We start from the raw sequence: 23,439 nt of genomic DNA on the forward strand, positions 1-23,439 counted from the left end.
ACATTTCTTTATCCCAAGGGCAATGCGTAATAAACATCCTATTCTCTAAACTCCAACTCAGAGCCTAGGAGGACCAACCTAGATTATACTTTCTGAATGAAATTCAGGGCACAGAGTAAACCATGGGAAGAGCAGAGCCTATTAATATCTCAGGACACATATGAATCTATGCAATGTACTTTCATAAGTATATATATTTTTAATTACTGTTGTATTTATACTTGGGCCTCATGATAATTAAAGTAACATGTAAATAAATCCTCAAATATTTTTAGCTGTATGTATAGAAAATGTACATCATATATATTTTAAAATTCTAAAAAATTTCACCGGAGAAAATAATCTCAAAATGGATCATAGATCTAAATGTAAGAATTAAAACTATAAAAACTTCAAGAAGAATGCATAGGAGAATTTCATAATAACTTTGGGTTTGGCAAAGATTTCTTAGGTACAAAATAAATGGGATGAACAAAAAAATTCATAAATTGAACTTCATCAAAATTTAAACCTCATAAAAAGACCCTGTTCATGAAAGAGAAGATAAAACACAGACTGAGAGAAAATGTTTGCAAAATACATATTCAAAAATATTTATAGCTAGAATATATAAAGAACTCTTACAACTCAATAGTAATATGATAAATAACACAATAAATAGTAGCAAAACAACACAACTAATGTTTTACAGAAGATATACAGACGACAACCTGATGAAAATATGCTCCATATCATTAATCTCTGGAATTTAATTAACTGAATAAAGTGCATTTAGATGCAAATTACATGCAAGTTAAAACCACATGAGATATCACTAGAATTTCTAAAACCAGAAAGACTATTCATACCAAGTGTAGTTGAGCATTGTAGAACAACTGGAATTCTTACAGGATGTTTTTTTTTTTCTTTTGTCTTTTTAGGGCCGCACTCGTGGCATATGAAGATTCCCAGGCTAGGTGTCAAATCGGAGCTGTAGCCACTGGTCTATACCACAGCCACGGCAATGCCAGATCCAAGCCGTGGCTGAGACCTATGTCACAGCTCATGGCAACACCGGATCCTTAACATATCGAGAGAGGCCAAGGATCAAACCCGCAACCTTATGGTTCCTAGTCGGATGTGTTTCTGCGGTGCCATGACGGGAACTCCAGATGGTCTTTTAAATGTAACATGCTACGACCACTTTGGAATACTGGTTGGGTATTTTTAATAAATACAAATCAGCAATTCCACTCTAGGTATTTGGCCCAGGGAATGAAAAATAAATGTTCAGAGCAGTTTTATTCATAATAGCCCTGGAAACAGCTGGATGTCCAACAACTATTAGACATCAACTATTGAATAGATAAGCAAATTGTGTTATAGCCTTACAATGAACTATTTCTCAGCAATAAAGAGGAAGACCTCTGGTACATGCAAGAATATGGGTAAATCCCCAAAATATTAAGAGTTCATAGTGAATGTTTCCATTTATGCTAATTCTAGAAAATAAAAGCCAACCTATAGCAACAGTAAACAAATCAGTGGTTTCCTTAAGCTATGAGTGAAGTAGGGAAAGGCCACAAATGGGCAAGGAAAAATATTCTGGTCTGATGGAAATATTTCATATCATGAACGTAGTGGAGGTTATACAGGTATATAAATATGTCAAAAGCCATAACACGCTACACTTAAAATCTTTGAATCACTCTATGTAAATTATACCTCAATAAAATTTTTTAAAAGAACATTTAAAAACTGTATAAAGTATGACCAAAAAAAAAAAAAATGAAAGTAGGGACTGGAAATATTTGTACACCCATGTTCACAGCGTATTTGAAAAACAGCCAAAAGGTGGAAACAACCCACATGTCCACCAACAGAAGAATATACAAAACTAAATGAGGTATATATGTGCAACTACATATTATTCAGCCTAAAAATCTGATGCATACTACAACATGGATGAAACTGTAAAAAAAATTATCCTAAGTGAAATAAGCCAGTTGCAAAAGGACAAATAATGTATAATTCCAGTTATATGAGATTCTTAGAGCAGTTAAACTCATAGAATGGTAGTTGCCAAAGGTGGAGAGGTGAGAAGGATGGGCAGTTAGTGTTCAATGGATCAGAGTTTCCATTTGGGAAGATGAAAAATTTCTGGAGGTGAACAATAGAACCACACATTTTTAATTGTTTTATTTTTTATTATTTATTTATTTGCTTTCTAGGACTGTACCTACAGCATACGGAGGTTCCCAGGCTAGGGATGTAATTGGAGCTATAGCTGCCTGCCTATGCCAGAGCCCTAGCAACACCAGATCCAAGCATCCGAGTGTCTGCGACTTAGACCAGAGCTCACGGCAACACCAGATCCTTGACCCACTAAGCGAGGTCAGAGATCGAACCCACAAGCTCACGGATCCAAGTCGAGTTCGTTAACCACTGAGCCACGATGAGAACTCTTTTTAATTGTTTTAGAAAGGTAAATTTTATGTTATATATTTTTACCACAATTTCAAAAACAAAAAGGTAATAAATACAGCATGCGAGAGGAAAAAGGGTGTACCCCTTTGAAATTTATGCTTTGCTGCTATTAGTGGGGAAACATGGAAACCAAGATGAGCTGATTTGCAAGGAGGAGTGGAGCAACTCCACCATGGAAAACTGACAAGCAAGGGATGGAGGAGATTAGAAAGAAAGAACTTCAAATAGGGTCTGTTCTGACATGAAGGATAGTTGAGTCCAACAACCCAGGTGATTGTTTCTATGCTGAAGTGTATAAAGAGTCTGTCCCAAAGGGTGACCTTTCTAATTCCCAAAAGCTTTTTATGGAAGCATGGATTTCATGGAGAATTGGCTGCTGGAAAGATCTGAATTGGGATTGGGCCCACTGTCTACACAACAGTCTCCCTATGGGCTAAGACAAAAGGTCATTAGATTTGGAATCACACACCCCCGTTCATACGAGGAACACTGGCAAGTTGCTAAGATTCAGAGATCAATAGGACTGAAGAATCAGCTAAACTTGCAAGCACGGCAGCCATGGCAACAACCTTGGCAAACCCTCCACCCAGACAGCAACAAGCCACTTCAAAATCACTGGGAGCTGAGCCAAGAGAGGGAACAGCGAGACAAGGGCTTCGTAAATCCTAAGGATAAACTCCCTGCACATGAAAAACAAAGGACAACTTCCAAAGCATTTCCTTTGATTTCTTCTGATCTTTCTTAATTTAAGAACCCTGGCACTCAAGTCTAGAGATCAGGCCCAGCCTCTCAAAGGGAAGGACAAATTGACCCAAAGTACTTAACATCAGGTTCATTAAAATATTAGATCTGCCTGGAGAGACTTTAAACCCTGTGACTGGTTTGGAACAAAAGGTAATATTCAAGAATCTCAGGGACTTTGAGATACAGGATCAAAAATAACATTAATTCTGGGAAACTTGAATATAAGGAGACGAATTACTTTGACTGTTGAAGGATATGGTGAGGAAAGTACCTGAGGTTGCTAGGTTGTGATAACAGCTGGACACAGAAGACCAAAGAAGATTTTCCTGGGGTGGTATCTCCTTTTTTTGAGTATGTAATTGCAGGGGATTTGTCGCAATTCCAGGGATGGAAAGAACCTTCAAAAAGTTAACGAGTAGGACCCCAACAACTGGGCATGCCAAAAGGGAACCTCTAGAACAATGCTGTTGCAGACGCGGAATAGTACCAAGGTGCAGTAAGACTGTAATAGGGATGTTGAATTAACTGGGAATAACCCCATATACCACTTACCCCTTGAACCCTGATTTGACCACTCCAATATAATGATGGACAGCGAATCAACATTTTAGTAATCTGTGGTCACTGATGTAGCAAATGCATTCTTTCAGATCCCTGTTAATTTTGGTCATCAATATAATTTGCCTTCATTTGGCTGGAATTATACCTTTATTGTCTAACTATAAGATCAATTCTCTAGCACTATGTTATAATCTCATAAAGTAAAATTCAAAAGATGTCCTTGATCTGATTCAAACAGAAAATATATCCATTTTCTAAATGGCACATTGAGTAGCAGTCAGAAATAATAGTATTTGAGCTCAGCCTTCCTTTACTAGTTGCATGACTAAAAATGATACAACAATTTCACAGAAAAACTAAATGCAAGGGCCCTTCACCAAACAATAACTTTACCGGGAGTGCTGTTATTTGGAACAAATAAAGTATGCATTGAATGGGGATGAATCATTTGACCTTGAAACTCACATCACTAAGCAGAATGCAAAGTGACAGACATGGATACTGACACAGTGGGGTATTATGCTGCTGTATCATCATTAGATTGCATGGCCTCCTGAAAGGCAGGTTTCTTAAAAAGTACACAGGCAACTTTCTAAACTCTCAGCCCATCTAACGCAGACATATCTCTTTTGGGATCTCTCCAGTGATGCCTTGACATGGAATCATTGGTGTGTCCCTAAGAAAATGACAAAATTGTCACATCTGTCAAATGGGGTATTCATTTTTTTAGTACAAGTCAGTTGCCAGCCACTTATTGGGCCATAGTTAAAATAGAACAACCCAAAGAGAAAACATCAAGCCCTTTTGCCACCACCACAAATTTGATGATATCGGATACCCAAATATGTTCAAGTAATGATGAGCAAATGAGATCTCTATTGTTAAATGGAAGTGATAGAATCAGGATTGAGCAATGCCCTTCAGAAGAGTGTACTGCACTATTAAAAGCAAGTCCTCAAATGATGCAACTGACAAGGGCTTAATCTCTAGAATATACAAGCAACTTATACAACTCAACAGCAAAAAAAGCCAATCAATCAATGGAAAAATGGGCAAAAGACCTGAATAGACATTTCTCCAAGGAAGATATACAGATGGCCAACAAACACATGAAAAAATGCTCAACATCGCTGATTATAAGAGAAATGCAAATCAAAACTACCATGAGATACCACCTCACACCAGTCAGAATGGCCATCATTAATAAATCCACAAATAACAAGTGCTGGAGGGGCTGTGGAGAAAAGGGAACCCTCCTGCACTGCTGGTGGGAATGTAAACTGGTACAGCCACTATGGAGAACAGTTTGGAGATACCTTAGAAATCTATACATAGAACTTCCATATGACCCTGCAATCCCACTCTTGGGCATCTATCCGGACAAAGCTCTACTTAAAAGAGACACATGCACCCGCATGTTCATTGCAGCACTATTCACAATAGCCAGGACATGGAAACAATCCAAATGTCCATCAACAGATGATTGGATTCGGAAGATGTGGTATATATACACAGTGGAATACTACTCAGCCATAAAAAAGGATGACATAATGCCATTTGCAGCAACATGGATGGAACTAGAGAATCTCATCCTGAGTGAAATGAGCCAGAAAGACAAAGACAAATACCATATGATATCACTTATAACTGGAATCTAATATCCAGCACAAATGAACATCTCCTCAGAAAAGAAAATCATGGACTTGGAGAAGAGCTTGTGGTTGCCTGATGGGAGGGGGAGGGAGTGGGAGGGATCGGGAGCTTGGGCTTATCAGACACAACCTAGAATAGATTTATAAGGAGATCCTGCTGAATAGCATTGAGAACTATGTCTAGATACTCATGTCACAACAGAAGAAAGGGTGGGGGAAAAAACTGTAACTGCAATGTATACATCTAAGGATGACCTGACCCCCTTGCTGTACAGTGGGAAAATAATAATAATAAAAAAAAAAAGCAAGTCCTCATCAAGGGCACCCCTGCTGACACCCAAGGTACACTGCTTCTCCTAAGAAACATTGTTCTTGACCTGTGCACTTTACTCTGATACCTCTGAGGTCACTACTGTTAAATACAAGGTGTGGTAGCTATCCAAATCCCAGTTCAGGGGCAAACAGAATGACTGGAAGTAGAGTCTTCCTCAACAATTAATTTTCATGATAATTGCTTCTTTACAGTACCACCTTCCATATAACTCAAGCCCCATGGCAAAGGGTGAGGTACCAGTCTTGCCATTTAAAATGCTAAAACCTTAGAGATACTTGGCCATATCCATCAACATGAAGAGATCCAGATTAATACAAGTGATAAGCCCTGAATGCTTCTTCGTTAAAGCACTAGAGAGAAAAATGGAAGCAGAGCTGACTTATTTCCGGAATTGGGTCAAAGAGTATATGGTTCTAATGCAGCAAACATGATAATTGAAATTCCCAGAGAAGAACGGTTTTGGATTTGTTTCTGATCAACTATGCATTATAATATATTGCAATGTTCACATCTGACTGAAATATTAATCACATCATTGTGTGAGATTATTGATTTAATAAAATTTGACAATGTAATCTGTAAAAAAAAAAGAGTATATGGTTCATCAGAGAGAAACCAAGGAGTTTGTTAATAAAAGTAAACACATCTAAAGTTATATTTTCTGGAGTTCCCGTCGTGGCGCAGTGGTTAACGAATCCGACTAGGAACCATGAGGTTGCGGGTTCGGTCCCTGCCCTTGCTCAGTGGGTTAAGGATCCGGCGTTGCCGTGAGCTGTGGTGTAGGTTGCAGACGTGGCTCGGATCCCGCGTTGCTGTGGCTCTGGTGTAGGCCGGTGGCTACAGCTCCGATTCAACCCCTAGCCTGGGAACCTCCATATGCCGAGGAAGCGGCCCAAGAAATAGCAACAACAAAAGACAAAAAGACAAAAAAAAAAAAAAAAAAAGTTATATTTTCTTATATTCTAACCATTTGGGGCAAAAACTTCTGGATGAAATGAGGACAGATATTCTTTTCTGGATGTCAGAAAGGCTAAAATAAATAGTCAAACTCCCTTTGACTCAGTATGTAGCAAGATGCATATGAACCACTTAGAAGCCAAATCACACAGGGAGCTTTAGTGGCTGAGGAACCAGAAACCATGAATATTTTTCCAAACAAGGTCAATGGAACTTTACTTTAAAATCCACAAATCTTTCAAAACTAAGAGGTCTTTGATTAGCATTTTTTTCTTTTCTAGTCTGGTTCTCTAGCTCTTCCACTCTGTTGATGGATACTGCTGGGTTACAACTTCACTGCACCCAGCTTAGTCCCAATCAGTTGCACTCTGGCGGCCTGAACTGAGATTGCTTATGCTGATGAAGCAAGGCTGTTTTAAGCATATATGGAATGATTCACCCCACTGTCATAGGCCATTTGACACACTTCAGCTTCCCATGTCAGAATGGTCTATATACGAAGAAGAACTTGGTCTCAAAGTATTAATTATATCCAATCATACGGGGCAATGGCTGGCATCTGTGAAGAACACTCAACCAGGAAAGAGATCTGGTCTTTCTTTTTGGGCAAGTAGAAAAGCCAACTGATGCTAATGAAAGTTGACTTTTATACATTCTAAGATTGTCTCTGGATGATTAGTATATCAACATGATTAAAAAGAACAATAGAAAACTTTCACCAGCATAACAATGTAAATTAAATGTTTCTCCTTACTGGGTAGAATATTCAGTAAATGTTGTTGCCACAAGTCTAAGGTAATGCACCTGTGCCCAATAACTGGAACATTCCCATACAGCTTGATGAGGTTTAGGAGGTAAGAATATGAACGAAGGATGGTCACTGAGTCTCCTTAGATCTGACTGGTATTGGGGTCACATCCAGAGTAATCTGACATTACCCACATATTAAATATCTTGTGGCATGTAGACATTTGGATAAGCTGAAGTGGAATTATATTAACATGTCTGGTCCCTGCAGGAAAGTCAATGCTGCTGAGAGAAGGGGAAATGCTGACAACGCTATAGCCAACCTCACAACACAACAGGCTCTCAATAGGATTTCTAAAACAATTAAGCCCTAAGGGACCCATTATGTGTAATACAATAACTTGCGTTCTATATATCTAAAATGGTACCAGATCTGTTCCCTGGGAGAACTGAGAAATAGTCACTTACACTATTTTCTATAGGGCTTAATTCTCTTGTAAAAATGCAGTTGAAAAAACCTAACTGGTTAACACAAGACTACTCTAATGAATTAAACTGTGAAAAATTTGTTTGTGTCCAAAGAACAAAAGTTACATTGAACAGAAAATAATCACAGGAACAAGGAAGCTTTCTCTAACATAACTGAAAAACAGTGAAAGGAAATGTTTTAAAATAAATGATGTTGCACACATTCTGAGTCCTTGCTGGAAGTCAGGTCAGTACTAATTTTGAAGATTACCAGATTAAAACTGTTCCTTCAGTTCCACATTATTATTTACATAGTCATAACGATGCAAATGAAAGATGTCTGTCAAAGAACGTAAACGTCAGGTGTGACCTGCAGAATTGTTTTGTTGAACCAGAAGTGAACTGTTCAGCCAATTGAATTAAATTTGTATCTCCTCCCCTACCTTCAATGTCTTCAGTGCTACCTACCCCTGTGTACACTGCTAGCTTGCAGTAGGTTTGGTTAATAGGCTCAACTTGGGAAACTTAGAATAGTATTAGCTGCAGGTTCTCTAAAAAACATTGAAGTTTGTTCTAAAGAACTAGGGGAGTTGTACTAGGTCCCATCTCTGTCAGTAGGAAGAGATAACTCTAACATTGGGTCAAGGAATTTATATGCATTAAATTAATCACACCAGCAAACATTATACTAATAATTAAAATACCCTAAGTTGTACTAACATATGGTTGGCTAGAGAGAAGTGATGAGTCTTGACCTCAAATGTCATATGTCTTTAGGGCCAAAATAGCATCCTGGGAACAAACAGGCTGAGGTCAACTGAGCCTAACTTCAGTTTGTAGATCTCTGTCTAGAATAAACTGTAATGGAGATATGGTACAAAAATGTTGATTGTCAGAAACTTGAAATCAGGATTTACATGGAATAAATGAGCTCTGGATATTCTAAAATTATTTTTGCTAATGGGAGCAGCATGTATGGAACATATAAGGGTTGTTTAACATGCTAATTCCTCACTTACCAATTATTTATAAGAGTTTTTAAAATGGTATCATTAGAAATTAGAAATTGCGGAGTTCCCGTCGTGGCGCAGTGGTTAACGAATCCGACTAGGAACCATGACGTTTGGGGTTCGGCCCCTGCGCTTGCTCGGTGGGTTAACGATCCGGCGTTGCCGTGAGCTGTGGTGTAGGTTGCAGATGCCGCTCGGATCCCGCGTTGCTGTGGCTCTGGCGTAGGCCGGAGACTACAGCTCCGATTAGACCCCTAGCCTGGGAACCTCCATATGCCGCAGGAGCGGCCCAAGAAATAGCAAAAAGACAAAAAGAAAAAAAAGAAATTAGAAATTGCCTGTTTATCATAACATCTATTCATCCACTGAAGTCAGAGTTTGGTATATAAAACATCTCTAATCATGAGCTAATTCACAAAACTGGCAATTTACATAAACTGCATTATAAATAAATACGTTATAAGCTAAATGGCTATTTTTTATATATTAATTTTATTATAGATCTATAGTCTCACAAATGGCCAATAGTTTTAACTTCCTAAATTGTTTTGACATTGCATTTAACTGGAAACCAAATTCTTTGGGTTTCGGTGCACTGAGAGCTTCCCTCACCCCAGGTATTCGGAAGCAGGTTTTGGACATGGAATACCTCAATTTGAATTAGGTGGAGGGAGACGTCGTTTATGAGGCAGGATAGTGCCCACTCCCAGCGGGAAGTACTTACAGAGGAAACTGACCTCTACCCCAATTCCCAGGAAGTACCTTGAATATGAAGTCTCTCGGGGGTGAGTTGTTCGGGAACCTTTGACAGAAACAGCCGCCTTGGTCAGGTTGGATGATACCCACTTGCATGAGTTGTCTCACAACAGCAGGCTCCAATAAGGAATGCAGAGCTGCTTGGGAAAACTAACCAGGAGAATTTGGGAGGGGCCAAAAGGAGGGAGGAGACACCAGCCCATAATAGTCCTGCCACCCTCCCAGAAGCCCTCACACCAGAATCCACGTCGGCGGAGAGATGAACCTCCTCCCAGGAGGGGCTCTAGGTTGGTCCAAATGTGGGCACGGAAGGATGATTGGCCCAGATGGCAACCCAGAAACAAACCCACCTCCATTAACCCTGAGGCATGAGCCATGTTTCAGAGCCAATTTCCTGGGTTCCCTTACCCTGCTGCTCTCCTCTAGCCCGGGTAATCCCTTCCCAATAAAGTATTTTGCTGTGTGTCTCCTCTGACAATTTATTTCCATTTCTGAGTGTTAGACAGGAGCCCACTCTCCGATCCTGGAAGAGGTTCCTCTTCCGGTAACAATTGCAGAAAATGTAGGAAAGTTTTGCAAATGATAGGTTACATTCCAAGCAAGGAAGAATGGGAAATGTAATTCAATAAACGATTGCTAATAGAACATTTGAAAATTAAAGAAGCAAGAGGATAGCTAATGAATGAGATTTCCCCAGGCATTCAGAGAACGTAATGAATTCTTTTCAAGTCATTAATTTGATAATAACCAAATTATTCTTATCCTTCCATATATGAATTAATGTGTCCAAATACTACTTCCATTTAGGAATTAAGTGAAATCTATTCAGATTTCAAACAGATAGTTTCTTCAAATAGTGCAAATTTAGGAGGTACGAATTCTTCTTCTGACCTAGGAAGATATGCCAATATATAAACAGAATTAGAATGCAAGGTACAAAGATTTCCTAGTTTTCTAAAAGTTTGTAAAGCCATTCCTTCAATCATATTTCATATCTCAAATTACTATAGGTAGCTAACACCATGAAAAATTTTTTAGACTTATATTCCTGTCAGATCTCAAAAAGAAGAAATTTTGATTGAGTAACAATATTCATCTTCGATCAGCATATTGTCTCTTTAAATTTCTAAGATTTCTTCCACAGTTATAAGTTTAGATACCAGCATCATTTTGCAAAAGACTTGAAATATTTGCATAATGCTTGCTTTGGGACATATACTTTAAATAAAGATATCAAACATTGAACCAAAACTCGTTTACAGAGAAAAATTGGGGACTTTGTCTTCCAAAGATTTTTTTCTTTTCTTTTTGTGGCCAATATGGAAGTTCCCAGGCTAGTGGCCAAATCAGAGGTGCATCTGAGGCCTACGCCACAACCACAGCAACACTAGCTCCGAGTCACATCTGCAAACTACGTCATGGTTTGTGGCAACGCCGTGTCCTTAACCCAGTGAGAGGCTAGGGGTAGAACCCGCATCCTCGCAGAGATTACATCAGTCCCTTAGTCTGCTGAGCCACAATGGGAACTCTTGAAGACTTTTAAAGTATTACTGCTAAACTATTTTTTCCTATTATTTTTACATTTATAACACTAGAACGTTTTAAGTTGAACCATTTCTCTCCCTCTCACCCTGTACACACTCAAGTACATACATCACACCTCAAGTATACACATTCCCATGTAGCTTTATTAGTTATAGGTTGTACTCTCTACCCTCACCCCACATATCACCATGAATTTATTCAAGGAATGAAGGGCTGGGGAGTCCTGGTAGTCTAGCAGTTAAGGATCCAGCATTGTCACTGCTGTGGCTTAGGTCATTGCTAGAGTGCAGGTTTAATCCCTGGCCCCAGAACTTCAGCATGGCATTAGCCCAGCCCCTCCCCCCAAAAAAAATGTCATGAGAGGATGAATTAATATGGATAACTCCAGAGAACATTGAAACAACAGTCTTGTGTTCAAAGTGTGGTTACTCGTCTGGCGGTATCAAGCGTCACCTGGGACATTGTTAAAAATGTGAACTCTCAGCTCCCCATTCCGTCCCCAACCCAGATCTAGTTTAACAGATGTGTCGTTTAAGAAGATCCCTGGGTGATTTTGTATGCACATTAAAGTTTGAGAAACAATGCTCTAGACCAGTTGTTCTTAAAATATGGTCTCCAGACCAATTGCATCATTGCATTATCTGGGAACCTGTTAAAAATGCAAAATTTTAGGCACCACCCCAGGCTCACACAGCAGAAATTATGGGGCTGGAGTCCAGCAATCTGTGTTTTACCAAGCCTTCTAGGTTGGTAACTGGTGGCAGCTGCCACCATGATTGTTACCGCATCCCTAACGATGACAGCCACATCTAAGGGTGGTGACATTGACAGCTGCTGGGTAAGAAGAAATGAAACCTCAGAAAGGTCTTTAAGAACCTGTGGGATCTGTATCTGCATGGCTTTGTAAACTTCAAAGTGCCACCCTCCCAAATGCTCACTCATCTCCAGTCACAAAGCTCTTTCTCACCTCGGGGACCCCAGACTCATTGCGTTCTCTTCCTTTAAGGCTCTTCTCTTCTTTGCCTGGCTGGATCCTTCTTATCCTTTAAGAAATGTCATCTCTTTAGAGAAGACTCTGACTCATCCTACCTAAATTTGTTCTCTCTCTCCCTCTCTTTTTTTCCTATGTCTGAAACTTGTTTTCTCATAGAGCACATCCCAGTTCACATTTATGGTGTTTGTCAGTTCCCCCCACTAGACATCAAACCCCTGGAAGGCCACCTCTGTCTTAATCACTATATTTTCCTTAGTGCCTAACAGTATCTTTTGTATAGGAGGCTTAATGACTATTTATCGGGAAAAAAAAAAAAAAAACGACAAAATAGGAGATATAATGGAAAAGATACCACACTCAGATAGGTGCCTCGCTATTATTAATGGCAGTACCACAAAGGGATTACAGTAGGTGAAAGAAATATGCTTTGCCACACTAAATCAAGAAAATAAGGAAGCATAAATTGCTTGTAATGTCCTTCAATTTTCAACATTAGAAGTTCTCTATCAAGTTTTTCTCTAAGGAACTTAGAATTTTGTCATTAAAAAAAAAATGTCATATAAGTAGAATAACTTCACCTAAAAATGAATGAAATCAAAACACTAAAATAAAAATGTTTAATTCCCCTTTTGAATGTGTGAATTCAGCACAAATTGATACATTTTCTAGGCCAAAGAAACAAATGCTACATTTAGAAGGCAATTGACTGCAAAATATATATATATATATATAATCTATGCTATACTTTATTTTTAAAAAGAAATTAAAGATCTTATTCTATGTTTAATGTGTAGCAATAATGATGTCTTCTTTACAGCCCAAGACACCACAACAAAATAATGGCACAGTAAAGGAATTTTTTGTTGTTGTTGCTTTTTCCTCTTTGTATTATCTTCATATACCAGTAAAAAATAAACTCTTTAATAAATAAATATATATAATAAATATCTGCAAATTGAAAACATATAAATAGGTCCATCCTTTAAAAAATGTTCCATCTTGGTGTGGCATGTTTCATAGTCCATGTTTCATCCCAATTTTTTACACATAATTTCATAACCTGCAAAATCCTACAAGATTCTCAGAATTCATGTAGCAATAATCTTGGCCAACTATGTCAATCCATCTCTTCAACATGAAGGATATCTATTTTTAATGTAACTTTTAAAGTAAACATAATCCAGAGAGGCGAGGCACCAGCAGCAAACTAGGTGGGGTTCCCATTATCCAGAGTTTAGCAGAAGTTCAGCTTCAATCTACAAGTAAGAACTGAGTGAGCCTGGGTACCTAAGGGAACTTAATCCACTTGTAAAGAGAGATCTTGATCTACTTCAAGTCAAAATATTTTTGTTTGTTCTCAATATTCTTTCAAAATCCAGTCTCCCACTGGAAAATAGACTCCATAATATCCTGAATGTCTTTCTGGATTATTATTTTATGACAGGAACTGTAATAAGAAAGAATACTTGTAGTTTGGTTCTTCTTGTAGTAGACATTATCACCCTTCAGCTGTACATTAGTAGGTCCTTGTACAATTCTGGAACTCTTTCTGGATCCACTGGTCTAGGCAGGAAATGTGTAAATTTCTGGTGTCTTTTGGACCTGGCACCATCTCTTGGAGTTCCATCTTTATTAAGTGCCACAAAATACCTGCGGCCAGTGTCTCCATGCTTATATATGTTGGATGAATAGGTATTATACCAGTTCTCTTCAAACTGTTCCCTAAAGATGCATTCAGAAGTCAGTTTCTCCTAAAAGAGAGAAAATAACTACCATTAAAAAAAAAAGATATCTTTAAAAGAATTTCCTTTAAAAAAAAAAACTCTATATCCATCAACAGATGAATGGATTAAGAAAATGTGGTATATATACATAATGGAATACTACACAGCCATAAAAAAGAACAAAATAATGCCATTTGCAGCAACATGGAAGAACTAGAGATTCTTGTACTAAGTGAAGTAAGTCAGAAAGAGAAAGACAAATACCATATGATATCACTTACATCTGGAATCTAATATATGGCACAAATGAACCTTTCCACATAAAAGAAAATCATGGACATGGAGAACAGCCTTGTGGTTGCCAAGGGGGAGGGGGAGAAGGAGGGGGTGGGATGGACTGAGAATTTGGGTTTAATAGATGCAAACTATTGCCTTTGGAATGGATAAGCAACGAGATCATGTTGTATAGCACCAGGAACTATATCTAGTCACTTATGGTGGAGCATGATAATGTGAGAAAAAGAATGCATATGTGTATTGTGACTGGGTCACCCTGATGTACAGTAGAAAACTGGGAGAACACTCTAAACCAGCTATAATGGAAAAAAAACTCTGTATTTTTATTTCTTTGCCTATAACTATACCCTTGTCAAAGAAGGAGAAAGGGTAAATTGTTTTTGCTTTCTTCTGTTTTAGTTCTCACGTTCTCTGGAGTTCTTTCTCCCAGGTGACCCCATCCAGCAGTTTAGTTCAAAGAACTTTAAGTTAAATGTCAATTCTCAATTTTATTTTTAAATGATAGATATTCTAAACTTGCCCATGTTCCATTTTATCTCCCTTCTATCACCATCACAACAAATAGGTTTGTAGTTTATCTTGTTCCATCATTAGATGCCAAAGTTTAGCACAGCAGATCTCTACTCTCATCTTGAAACAGTTCAAGATCTTGCTAATATCCAGGTTCCTAATTCACAATCATTACTCCAAATCATATATCTTGCCTTTATGAATTTATTGTTTGATGATACAATCCCCATGATTAACTTTTATCCAGATATTACCATTAGGTAAATGTAGTAAAAGCCCAGTGATTTCTTGTCTTTTCAAGATTACTGTATGTTATCCCAAGAGATAGACTACAGTTGCCTTTTTAATCCAACACATACATGAAGAAGGAAGATTATGGGCATGTTTTTCTCTTTCAGTTGTAATTCTACTCTTATGAGATTATATGATGCATTATTTCTTTTTCTTTTGAGCTGACAGAAAGCCCAGAAAGGGCGAGTTTTGTCATTACAAAAGATAGATATTAAATGGAGTACCATTTACTGAAATATGGTAACCAATTTTCCTCAGTATATATGGAGATTCTAACTGTATGGTGTGGTCTCAATCAAGATTTTAAGGAAAAAGAAAGTACCATATATTTTCATCTACTAAATCATAAAAATAAAATTCTCTTTGGAAATAGCTACTGAGACTTTGACTTTAAGAAGGGATATTCATATGAGAGGATGGGTAGGAGAGTGACACACATTTAAATTTTAACTATTTTCTTAAAATTATATAAGCAACTGTCAACAAATTAATAATGTTACCAGCATACTGGGAACTATATCTAGTCACTTATGATGGAGCATGATAATGTGAGAAAAAGGAATATATATGTGTATGTGTGACTGGGTCTCCTTGCTGAACAGTAGAAAATTGACAGAACACTGTAAACCAGCTATAGTGGAAAAAAATAAAAATCGTTAAAAAAATAAAAAATAAAAATGTTACCAGTGACAGAGAAAGATCTGCACTGTACTGAAGGTTGAATTTTATATTATCCTGTTACTCTAATTCTTGTGGTATTGTAGCTGCTTTCTGGTTTAAATAGAGAGAGAGAGAAGAAAAGAAAGAAAAAACCTTACACTGATGAAATAGTAACCTGAAAAGTTTAAGTTTCATATTTAAAACATCTATAGTAGACCTATAAATGTGTGTGTTTAATCCCCAATGACAAGTTAAAATTGCCCAATGCAACCCTGATAATTACTATAGTAATTATCAAAACTGCAGATATGGTACAACTAACATAGTTGCCATTTTCTGTTGTTCACAGTATTCTAAGACTTCATTCACTCATTTCCTATATGCAAAGGTCAGCAAATAAGTGATGTATACTTAGCATTGAAGGTAATGAGTAGAGAAAATTTACATCAAATGAATGTAAAGATGAAAAGAATCTAACAGGGCAAGGAGAAATGTTCTCATTTTTCTGTCTCTGGTCACAGGGTAATGGCTAGAAAGAACTAGTGAGCTGAAAGCAATCAAGTTTCGGGGTTTAAGAAATGAAAGTGATTGACAAAACCAGTAACGTGCACCCTGTTGTCACATTCTACACATATTGTAAATGTATTCAAATAGGTCTTGAATTTTCATTTTCTGTAATAAAATATTTAAAAGAAAAAAAAAAGAAATGAAAGTGAGTTACTCTACTACTGCCTAAACATATGGGAATTCACCAGGATACAGATTTTTAATTTCTATATGAGTATGTATACGTACATGTTTCCTTTGACATGCATTATTGGGTAGCTACTTACAAAGTGGATAGTCATTATTTAATGAATTATAATATGTTTTTAAAAATACGTACTGATCCATAGAGTTCTCCTTTGTCATTCATTCCAAGGTACAGACCACTGTCCACACCTCTAATACTGACCAGTCCCACTGCCACACTGATGAATTCCAGGATACCTGAATTTATAAACAAAATAATTATTTGAATTGATTCAAGAACATATGACTAATATAACTCTTCCAAACAGTAGTAGATCAATTTTGCTAAATATAATGATGTATGTGGAAGTCCTTTGTAAATTGATAAGTGTATACCATTGTCTTATTATGATGAGCCTCTCACTTTGTAGATGAAAAAAAAAAAAAAAACCTGAGTAGGAAAAATTGTTCATCATGATATAATGTTAAGAGTGTAAAATCTTACACCAGACTGACCTGGGTTTGAATCCAGCTTAGTAACTTGCTGGTTAGTCTGTATAAATTATTTGTCCTCTTTGAACTTCAATTTCCTCATATGCAAAATGGGTAAAATACTTCCTTATAAGAGAGTGGTAAGAGCTAAAACATTTAGGCCTTCAACAAATGGAAGCTATTTTTATCAGCATAAATTAGTATAGAATAGAGGTGTTCTTAGTTCTCCTTGATGCCATTAATTATAACCATGTTCTATTAATTGTTTTGCTTTGTTTTTGCTTACTATGAATGAAGTGAATTTTCTTCTAGCAGCAGCTACTAAACTTTATATGGACATATTAGTATTTTATAGTTTATAAAAAGCTTCTACTTTTACTTTCTATCTGGTTCTCAAAAATGATTTCCTAAGATAACTAGGGAAGATATTGTTATCCCATTTTATAAAGAAACTAAGGCTCAATGAGCCTTGACTTGCTTAAAGACATGATGTTTGTAACTAATAAGACGGATACTTGAACTTGCATCTTCGGAGCCCTGATCCAATGCCTGTATGGCAGAACACAGCTTCTTGAGGACAAGATAATAGTTTTAAAACTTTATGAATTATGTAATACGCTGTTTCCTGTCACCTGATTCTTAAAAGTAAATGTTATGATTCAAAGAAGTAAAAGGACTTTTATAATTCATGAAATGTAATGGTCAAATACCAATAATTTAGCATATGATTAGATTTTGCTTTCAGTAACTTTTCAGAATTTCTTTCATTGATCTATAGATAAATTAGTACTCCAAACTCTCCACTTAGTTCTCTTTTGTTCTTTGACTACACTCATAAGATGTGGACATTCCCGGACTAGGGATAGAACCTGCACACTGCAATAACAAGAGCCACAGCAGTGACGAGGCCAGATCCTTAACCCACTGAGACACAAAGAAACTCCAATACTCAATATATCATAGTAAGAAAATTTTTTAAAAAAAACTTAATGCTTCCCTCTGCATCATTGTTTTTCTCTGCACACAATAACCTTTGTCTTGGTATTCTCTTTAAATTCTTTGCTGAGAAAGAATATAGACATACTTTCTATGCTTGGAACTGCCTTGTTCAATAGCTTCCTACCTTCACCTCCTCTTAAGCTCTACAAACAGTATAAGCGTACCAGTTAGCCTGAATCTTGCTCTTAAGTCACTTCTTGATTTATGTACGAGTTCCTATTTGGACATGTGACTTTCTCAAGGCCAAAAGAAAGTACAAAATCTGGATATTTGCTTAGATGGAGGGCTCTATTCTATCCAGATACTAATTCACTCTTCGGCAGAAACATAGATGCTTAACCTCTAAACATAGGTTCTTTAGAGCTCAGCTGAGCACTTTCAAACTATTAGGAGAACATGTAGAACACTAGAGCTAACAAGGATCTTACAGCAGTAATGTACTGCCAAATAGCCTGTAAGTGGCTTGAAAGATTTAGTGCCCCTAACCGAGAGCCTAAGGCAGAGAAAGGATAAGATAGAGAAGACAGACCCCATTACAATGCATAAGCCATTATAATGACTCTATATAGAAGTGGGAACAAAAGAAAATTAAACTTAATGCCAAGCTCATTAGAGAGCGATTCCTGTTAGAAACAAAAATACAGGCCCAAAACATGATTGGTAAAAGAAGATACATTGATGGAATTTCATCCAGGATATACTTACAGATGTCTAATTACTTGAAGTTGTATTGAATGTTACATTCGAAGTGAAAAGTGTACTGTGGCTCATATGTAACTTAATTCTCTTTAAGTATCTGATTTACATTAAGATGCTCTTGTCTTTCAAAGAACAGGAACTGATTAACTGATTACAATGTATAATAGAACTAGTTTTCAAGTACAATGTTTCATTTCCATATAAACCAATTATAGAAACATCTTATAAAGCAATCATTTTTATTGCAAAACTAAATTGTAAACCACTTATACTTTAATTCTCATCTTAAAATAATGCTGTTATCTTGTCAAAAAATATGTAATTTTTCTTTATGTAGAAAAAAGAAATTACATATATTCTTGGAATAATTATACTCAATAGTTTCAACTTTATTAAATGACATCCAAAATTTCATAAACATAGAACCAGGTCTAAATAATTTTGCAATGGCTCATGGGGGCTGGTGGGAAAAGGGTTATGTGTTTTTCATGTTCCTCTTAAAGATTTTAGCCACACTTTTAAATTCTGATCCTTTTTCTCCTCAAGGAAATAGTATACCCCACAGTAATTTGTAATCATTTGATTCTTAAATGAGATTTGACAAGTCTTTCTTATTTATAATATGAGGTGGCAACTAAGCTAATTCCTTAACAAAGAGTAGACATGAAAAACTTTCCTTAAGAGGTAATCACAGATTTTAGATAGATTTTCTAATGCCCAGTGTCCCATAAAAAGAGTTGGAGGTACTTTGTCTTTCTGGTATCATTTTCAAAGCCAGCCTTTAAAAAAATCATAATAAACAGGTGAGTCAACCCACAATGCAACCACATCAGACAAATCTATGGATAATAGGGGAATAAAGGAAAAGCCTTTAAAGGAATATGTTTGATCTCAGGCTCAACTTTTTTTAAAGTAATGATTCCATGTTTACGTATTAGGTAAAATCTTCCTACTGTACTACTGTGCAGAAAAACTATTATAAATACAGAGCTAACTCAGATAGGAAATTATTTAAACCCCACTGGGAACTTTCAGTTTATATTCTATTGATGTGGTTTTGAAATTTCAAAACACAGTTTTCTGAATTTTTATTTTAATCATGGCCAAATTAATATAAATTACCAAAAATGCTATTTACATCTCAAATAGCATATCTTAAGTTTTTTCAAAATTCTTATTTTGATGACACAGAAATGAATTTTTAGGAGAAAAGCAATTTCATAGTTAATAATTGCAGCACTAGGAAAGAAGGTAAATTTGGAGAGAAGTATATAATGTTATACATGCTGACAATATATCTTCTCACCTACACTCCCTTGTAGTAAATTAGGATGTCTTAACTATCGAAGGCCACTAGGATGCACCATAATGTGTCAGAGGTGTTGTCACTCCTTTAGGCTACCAGACTAATCTGGGTTATCGTCCCTGTGCATAACAATAAATATTTTGTTCTGATATATACCCTTGCATCATAGAGTGACTTTAACCAGCACAAAATCAGTCTAAGTTATACTTTTGCAATTACTAAGCAAGTATACACAATTTTAGCAAAAAATTCTAGGATGGTAATTTAATATGAGACACTTATCTGTTATGGAATGGAATACCAGTTTAATAAGTGTTTTCAAGTCTGTAAATATTTACTAATCTCTTCCCACAGAGTTAGTCTTACAAAGAGACACAAAGTGGAAGAAACAACTCTTGCCATTGGAAAGATTACAGTTGAATTACAAGTGTCTTAAAAGTAGAATTTCCAAGATCACATTATGTGTCACTGGAGGGGAAGTCTGAATATTACCTAAGCTCAAGTTCTACCTGCTCTACTTGTAGACATTATCACATTTGCATTCATTTCTAAATCTTTCAGGTAGAAAGTTTTAGAGTTTTTCTGTAATGAGTGGAGTGCAATAATTCTTAAAGGCAAGAGAATTGAGCCACCTGGTGTCAGCAACGTTCTTTAGACTCCGAATCTCAGCCTCCTCAATTTAGAAACCACTTTCCGAAAGTGACCCCAAGGTTGGCCACTGGGTCATGACACTCTGGACTCATAGTCGATGGGAATTTGGAAGAGATCAGTGGAAGCTGCAAACATATGGGTTTTAAAAGTTAATTTTCTAAGCCTTTAAGTGCTACCAAATGACCGCCACATGCTCATTTCTCCATCTAGAATTACAAATGCCCCTCAAACTGAGATTTACACTTCTCCAAAGTTTTAATGAGTACTACAAGAAAGAAAGAAAGAGAGGAAGAAAGGAAGGAAGGAAAGAAGAAAGAAAGGAAGGAAGAAAGAAAGAAAGAAAGAAAGAAAGAAAGAAAGAAAGAAAGAAAGAAAGAAAGGAAGAAAGAAAGAAAGAAAGAAAGAAAGGAAGAAAGGAAGAAAGAAAGAAAGAAAGAAAGAAAGAAAGAAGAAAGAAAAGAAAGAAAGCCAAGTAAGAACAAGAATGGAGACGATAAAGGGCCCTTCAGAGATGAGATTCTCAAAGAATTCCTGTGCTAAGGAAGGAAAAGGAAAACTGACCCTAAGTTATGCCCTTCCACATTGCTGCTGACAGGTAAATAGTATCTTTAAAAAAAAAAAAAAAATACGAGTCTCTCTAATGATGTCCCAAGTTTGATGATCAAAATCCTCTGAGAGTATTAGCCAGTTAACTCTAATATGATGAAAACTTCCACAGTGGAGGAAAGATCCAGGGCTGATAGAACAAGAGAGCAATCACCTAATTTAACCCCATCATTGCACAGACAAGAAGACTAAGGCGCAGACCATTGAGGGCAGGTGCTAGTCACAGAGTTAGGGAGTAATTAACAGTAGAGACCTTAGGATTTCCCAATCTAGTGTTTTAACAATCTGCCTTAACAATCATTCGGGTGTTTTTTTCTTTCTTTTAACCCCTTCTGCTCCCAGACACCGCTGGAGGTATTCTGAAACACGTCCCTTTCTGTTCCCACCCATATCTTCTTTCGCTTTCCCACTTCCTCTTACCTACAGTCAATACCAAGATCTTTGCTTTCGGATTTCACAATTTCTATAGAGGAGCCTGGCTGAAGGACTGGGCATGCTCAGTAGCCGGATAGCGCCCCCATCCCACACCCCGCCTCAAACTTTAAGAGCTCTGAGAACTGCAGGCGGCAGGTGAGCCTGACAGTGGGCCAATGTGCCCAAGGAAAGTTAACCTGTTACTTTTCAGGTGAACTGTTCTCTATGTAGACACGTAAATGCTCTCATGAGAAATCCTTTGAGCAGTAGCCATCAATGGGTAATCAACTGCATACCTGGAGGGCATGTTTAAAAAAGCGGAAGTCTTCCAATTGTTAATTTTTGTTAAGTGGACGGTACCGTAGGAAATGAGAGAGGAATTGGGAGAAAACAATAGGGATTTTTAAAATAAAACTGAAAAAACCGCCTGTGAGGTAAGGAGCACTGGAAAGATGTGACTGGTGTCCAGGCCCGGTGTCCCAGGCAGCAGGAAGGGCAGGGCAGCCAGGTGCGGGCGGGGCACCTGGGCACACACCCTCCCCCTCTCCCTCCGCCCCCAGCGCCCGGAGCAGCAGGCCTGCTAATGACCGCGGCCGCCAGCGCAGGAAAAGTCCTCCGGTCCCTGCGCTGGCCGCCCCGCAGCCCCAGCGCGCACCTCGCACCATCAGGGTTCCGGGGGCTCCCGGCTCCGCGCAGCCCTCGCTCCGCAGGCCCGGTGGGTGGTGCAGGGGTGGAAAAGAGGATCGGGGCGTGGGGTGCCGGGGTGCGGGTACTTACCGAAGAGGCTGTGGTCCTGTCTGGTGCCCTGCACGCTGCCGTCGGGCAGGATCTGCAGGTGGAAGCCGGTGCGGCAGTAGAGCTGCCTGCGGCGTAGGATGCCGTGCAGGTGCGCCAGCTCCGCAGCCCCGGGCCCGCCACGCGCACCCCGCTCCGCCGCGCCCCGGCGCTCGCCCAGCAGAGGCGGCCGCTCCCCCGCAGGAGGCAGCAGGAAGTGCGAGCCCACCTGCTGGCCCAAGCCGTCCAGGCCGCCCAGGAAGCCCCCAACTTCGGCTAAGGGAGCCATGGAGCGGCTAGAGGGAGAGGCGGAGGATCCGCAAAACAAAAGACCCCCCCGATAAAAAATGTAGCGGGGATGGGGAGGTGAACGGAGAAAAATTATAGTCAAACAAGCGCAAAAAAGTTAAGGCCCGGTTACTCCTGGAGGTCGCTGGATGGACTTTGAACTAAGAACAGGGAAGCTTTCGCTGTATTGGAGCGATCTTCTGTCCTTGGGTAGGTGGGAGCCGGCTGCTGGCTTTGCAGAAACATCTATAGCTAGCTGCCGCTGCCTGTACTGGGGCTGGGGCTGGGCTGGGGCTGGGGGCTGGGGCTCCAACTCCGCAAACTGATCAGATCAGAGTCCTGTGTACATACACACCGGGTATATATGCGGGTCCTCTTGACATATGCTAATCAAGTCCTTTCATCCGCGCTGGGGAGGTTCTGTTTGAAATCTTAAACCGGCCTCCTCTCAACACGTTTTTGCTCTTCGGAAGTGACCAGAAGGGGCCCTTGACGGCTCTTTATCCATGCAGTCGCAAAAATCATTCCCACACTTGGCCAAAGCTAGCCAGCAACTTCGGGGAGGCGCAGTCAAGGCCCCTCTTTGGGGTTGTCTTTGGAACAGCCGTGATGCTGTTCGGCTGCGACTGTGCAATAGCCTTTGATGTGAGGTCCTTTGCAGTGATAGATCGCTGCTAAAAGGAGCCCAACTTGGCAGGTATATTGAAGAAGGGAAGAGGGGGAAGGGAGGGACCGGGAGGGGGGGGGACGAGAAGGAGGAGG

The 23,439-nt window shown here is 38.5% G+C and overlaps 1 protein-coding gene across 1 annotated transcript; it reads right to left on the reverse strand.

Annotated features, from left to right (window-relative positions):
- Positions 1-13,733: 13,733 nt before the first annotated feature.
- FGF20 (fibroblast growth factor 20) lies at positions 13,734-22,684 on the reverse strand. Its single transcript, NM_001246282.1, is given in 3 exon segments — positions 13,734-13,985; positions 16,603-16,706; positions 22,393-22,684. Coding segments are annotated over 3 exon segments (636 nt in total). The 5' UTR covers positions 22,679-22,684; the 3' UTR covers positions 13,734-13,739.
- Positions 22,685-23,439: the final 755 nt, after the last annotated feature.

The sequence above is a fragment of the Sus scrofa genome, chromosome 17 (genome assembly GCF_054392235.1).
Source record: "Sus scrofa isolate SSC_HxYL_T2T_F1_AM1 chromosome 17, Sscrofa_HxYL_maternal_Yorkshire_Landrace_v2.0, whole genome shotgun sequence".
Lineage (NCBI taxonomy): Eukaryota > Metazoa > Chordata > Mammalia > Artiodactyla > Suidae > Sus > Sus scrofa.